Source organism: Sinocyclocheilus rhinocerous, unplaced genomic scaffold (genome assembly GCF_001515625.1).
Source record: "Sinocyclocheilus rhinocerous isolate Xijiao unplaced genomic scaffold, SAMN03320098_v1.1 scaffold2116, whole genome shotgun sequence".
In the NCBI taxonomy this organism is placed as follows: domain Eukaryota; kingdom Metazoa; phylum Chordata; class Actinopteri; order Cypriniformes; family Cyprinidae; genus Sinocyclocheilus; species Sinocyclocheilus rhinocerous.
Window position 1 is genome coordinate 557661 of NW_015623486.1, and position 4760 is coordinate 562420.

Genomic DNA, 4760 nt, shown 5'->3' on the forward strand with positions numbered 1-4760 from the left:
CCGATTTGCTGCTCAAGAAACATTTCTGATTATTATTAATGTTGAAAACAGTCATGCTGCTGAGTATTTGTTTGTGGAAAACACTGTATATTTTATTTTTCAGGATTCTTTGATGAATAGAATTTTTGAAAAACAACTGTGTTTATTTTTAATAGAAATCTCTTGTAACATTAAATGCCTCTGCTGTCACTTTTGCCTCTGCATCCTTTATAAATAGAAATATTAATTCCTTAAAAAAAACGTACCTACCCCAAACTTTTGAACGCAATGTAGTGTAAATTTACAGTAAATAAAACCCAAAAACTACAGCACACAATTATTATATGATAATGAAATGATAAACTGCAGCATGCAACTAAATGGTTCTATTTTGAAAAAGTTTTAACACTGTTTAACACTATAACACTTTTTCTCCGTCTCTCTCTCAGGCAGCAGAAGTGTTTGTTAAAGGCTCTAGAGAGGATCGATGCTGACGATCAGTCTGATGTCACCGACAGCAGCAGCTTCACTCTGACTGTGAGTATATCTGTGTTAACATGTACTGTACAGTAGACAGGTGACCTATGAATGAGAAAAGACAACATTTTAAGGTGTTCAGCCAGGTTTATGGACCATAGTAATCATTCAACCAGCTCTAACCAGCTTGATCCATCATGGCTTACTTAGTTTACCAACCGCTAGTATGTCTTTATGTGACTAAATCTTCTCTGATTGCATGACGGCAGAGGGAAGCATCTCTGCAGGTGACGCCCACTCTTTACGTTACCATGGAGATCCTGTCAAACTGGGGTCACCCGGGTCAGGTGGGGCTCACAGAAGTTCAGTTCTTCTGTCCACAAAATCGCAAACTCTACGTGTCTCCACATGACCTGGACATTCGCAACACGGACCAGCCCGGGAATCTGGCTGCCCTCGTCAACGGAAAAACTAAAGTAAGTGGGGAAAACATACTACTGTAGAACAAAGATAATAATTGATGCAAATAATTAGCATGTGTTCAATATCTGTGTGCTTTTAGACCACAAAAGAGCGTCATATGTGGGCTTGTCCATTCCACCCGCCCGTCCAGCTGTATTTTATCATCAGGAATGTGGAACGAACTCCGAACTTCAACATCTCTCGGATCAAAATGTGGAATTATAACCACAGCCTTAATGTAAGTACAGCCGAAAGTACAAGCTGATCGATAAAACAGTGTTTACAGAAAGCAAGCGCAGGACATCCATCAATCCAAATGATCAATTCAGTGTTCATCAGCAAGAATGTTTGCTGACATACTGCAGATTAAGCACTTACAAAAACACACGATCAACACATCAGCGAGCCAGCAAATATGCTTTCTATTTTACATATTTCTATGGATTTTTCCGACCTGACTCATGTGAAGAGAGCGTGAAGCAGCTCATGATCCGGTGTTTTCAGTGTCTCAGAGCGGCAACCTTCTTCTCAACCAATGCAACACATGCCAAGCAACTTAAATTTGTGAATCAAATCATCTGCTGTCAACAAAAGAAAAGCTTCAAGGTGTGCCTGCAATTTTCCACCAAAATAAATGAATTGAATGAATTCTTAAATAAATAATAATTATTATTGCTATTATAGTAGTACCCTTATGTTATTTTACAGTACAATAGTGTTATTTTAATAGTAATCAGTTTCTTTATTTAATTTGTAAAATTTAAATAGTGATAAAAAATTGTAATAATACTATTATTGGTATTATTGCTGTCTTTGTAATAATAATAATAATATTATTATTATTATTAAGTACCCATTTGTTATTTTACAGTACAATTGTATTATTTCAATAGTAATCAGTTTCTTTATTGATTAGTTAATTTTTAAAAAATGTAATAGTAAAATAATAATAATAATAATTATTATTATTATTATTGTGTAGTATATTGAATAGGGAGAAAACAGGTTTTCCTGCTGTGTAATGAGTAAAGGGAACCAGTTCAAATAAATCTTTCTAGCAGTCAAAAGTAAATCTTACCTGGCCAAATGAAGGACTTTAAGAGAGAAAGCTTGGGAGGAAACAAGATAGACTTGTATGCAGTTGCTAGGGTGTTCTGGATGATTGTTTGGTCTGAATCAAGAGTTCTTTAATGTTCGTCTGTGGGGTGAAGTTGGAGTAGGTGAAGTTGTGCGTCAAAAATTGTGAGCAAACGCCAATGTAAATGTAATGAAGAGTTATTGTGCTCTCTTGCCCTATTATAAGATATCAATTCATGCAAAAACAGAAAAATGTGTGTGTATGACTTTGAGTGTGTGTGTGTGTGTATGTGGAACAGTTGGAGATTAGCTGCAGGGATTAGCTGAGTTTAGCTCCCCCACACCAGCGCTCTGTCAGTCTGATCACTGCACTCGTCTCCGGCATGAACGTCTCTTTACACACTAACTGACATACAGATACGGACGGTAGGGAGTGACTCGTGTCTCTGTGTGAGAGAATGTGTGAGTGCTGTATGGATGTCCCTCCTGTATGTTATTTTTATTTCATTTCTAGTCTACAGTATGTAGTGTTCGCTGAGTCAAGCATCACTATTACTATGACTTAGACTTGGAGTTAGGGTTTGTTCAAATAACTCATTCTAAGTATTAGACTTTGACGCTTGGGTCAATATCACCATAGAGTGCCTTTCAACCCTCACAGTACTCAAAAATGTTGGTTTTAATTTCCCATTCGCTTCATGTCATGTCATAAATAGTAGACACTCAAGTACTATAGAAACATATTAGCTGAGCTCCCACACATTTTTTTAGATAATTATGGGTATATGAATATAAAAACTTAGCCTAATATAACACCCTTTCATAGTCATTATAATATATCCTATATGTGTTTGTGTGTGTGTGTGTGTGTGTATATATATATGTATATTCTGTGTGTTTTTATGATGTTATTTTATATATATATATATATATATATATATATGTTATTTTTTATGTTTTTCCTCTCATTCATCCCATTAGGAACAGTTAATAGTGTTTGTTTTATGGAAATTCATGTCATGTTATATAAATACCCAGATGTGTTTGCACATTGGTAACACTCACATTTAATGATCTATTTGAATATGTGTTTTTCTGACAGGATCTGGATGTTGGTGCGCGACACGTTCGCTTGTATGTGAACAGCACTCTGGTGTTCGAGGGTCACTTGGAGAAGGGCTGTGGTAACCAGGTCTTTGACTACAGCAACTCCATTGAGCTCCAGGAACCACATCTCCCAGAGTGCACCTCTCCAAGCCCTGTCTCTTCAGGACACAGTCTGCAAGACTGCAGCCCACATGAGCCAGAGCCTCAGGAGTCGAATGCTGGTGTTTCAGTAGTAGAAACAAGCCAGGACAAATCTGACCCAGTTAACCCTGGCAGCTGTGTGGCAGAAATGCAGAGAGACTCTCTAGAAAGAGATGACTCTTCTCCTCTGGACCTCATGTTACCCGCCGGCCGGACGGAGGCGATGAAGACGGTGACCACGCAGCCATCCTCCAGTCGGATTCCACATTGGCTCCAGGCGCTGAATCGAACCGCAGCGGATGAGGCCGAAGCGTCTCGGGATCGAGAGCGTCCTCAGTGGCTCCAGTCGCAGAATACAGCCGAACCCAAATCCAAACACTCAGTGCTGCCTGACATCTCGTGCAACCCTGTGCGCTCCTGTAAAGAGGCCTCCAGCAACAAAGACCTGCAGAGAACAGCGTCCGGCGAATTCAGTTCTGATTTGTTGGATTTGGACCCCGATCTGGGACTGAATTACAGCTTGCGGACCGAGCAAGAACCGCACTTGGAGCAGCACTTGAGCGATCGGTTGGACCAGGGTTTGGACCTGTGGGATGAGCGGTTTGAGAGGACAGAGCGGCCCATCAGTGGCAGGAGAGGTTCAGCACGGTCTGTAAACAGAACACAACTGGACCGCAGCAGCGACTTCACCTCAACAGGTGCATTTCAGAACATACACTACAGCTGCATTCTAGCCATCTAGAGTAGTATGTACGATTAGGGTTCGTTCTTTGCAAATTATAGGGCACTGAAATATGACAGAGCTTCTCAGATGGTCTATTCATGCTTTTCTGGTATAACCTTACCCACAATCCCTATTGCTAGGCAGGTTTGTGGCACTTGGTTCTAGGACTGGGTATATCACTATTCACCAGGAAAAAATAAATAATTGAAAAATTGAGTAATTTTACTTTTTTTGTGCATATTTAGCCTAGAGTGAATGATTGGTGCAGTTTTGACTGAAGATTTTGCAACAAATCACAATAAAGTTTGCTTTATATTGCTATTGTATAGTAAAACCTACTTCTCAAAGTGGTAATAATAATGACAACAATAATTCTAATTCTAATAATAATTAAGAAATATAATATATTGTACAGATATTTTTTCATCCATGTTCTAATTTATTCAGGTTGCAAGTTCTGTTGTGCAAAAAAAAAGAAAATGAAATAAATGAATTGTTGTATTTTTTATTTTAATTTCATTAGCAGCACTTTATTTTCCTAAAACATTTAATATTTTTTGTTGTAAATTAATTGTTATATTTTCATTTAATTTCATTACTAGCACCTTATTTGACAAAAAGCCCTTTAGTTGAAAAAGTAAAAAATTGTGGTCAATTAATTATTTTTCATTTAATCACATTTTAAAAGATTGATTAAACTTAAAGTTTTAGAAATTAATTTTATTAGACATTTTTTATGATAAATTAGTATTAAATTGTAAAAGAATTTAAGAAAATAATTATATATATATAT

At 37.4% G+C, this 4760-nt stretch overlaps 1 protein-coding gene across 1 annotated transcript in view; it reads left to right on the top strand.

Annotated features, from left to right (window-relative positions):
* The window catches only part of LOC107754614 (uncharacterized protein KIAA0556 homolog), a 22596-nt gene that overhangs the window by 9766 nt on the left and 8070 nt on the right, over nt 1–4760 (top strand). The window contains 4 exon segments of the mRNA XM_016571169.1: nt 429–516; nt 726–932; nt 1019–1156; nt 3098–3941. Coding sequence (XP_016426655.1) covers nt 429–516; nt 726–932; nt 1019–1156; nt 3098–3941 — 1277 coding nt within the window.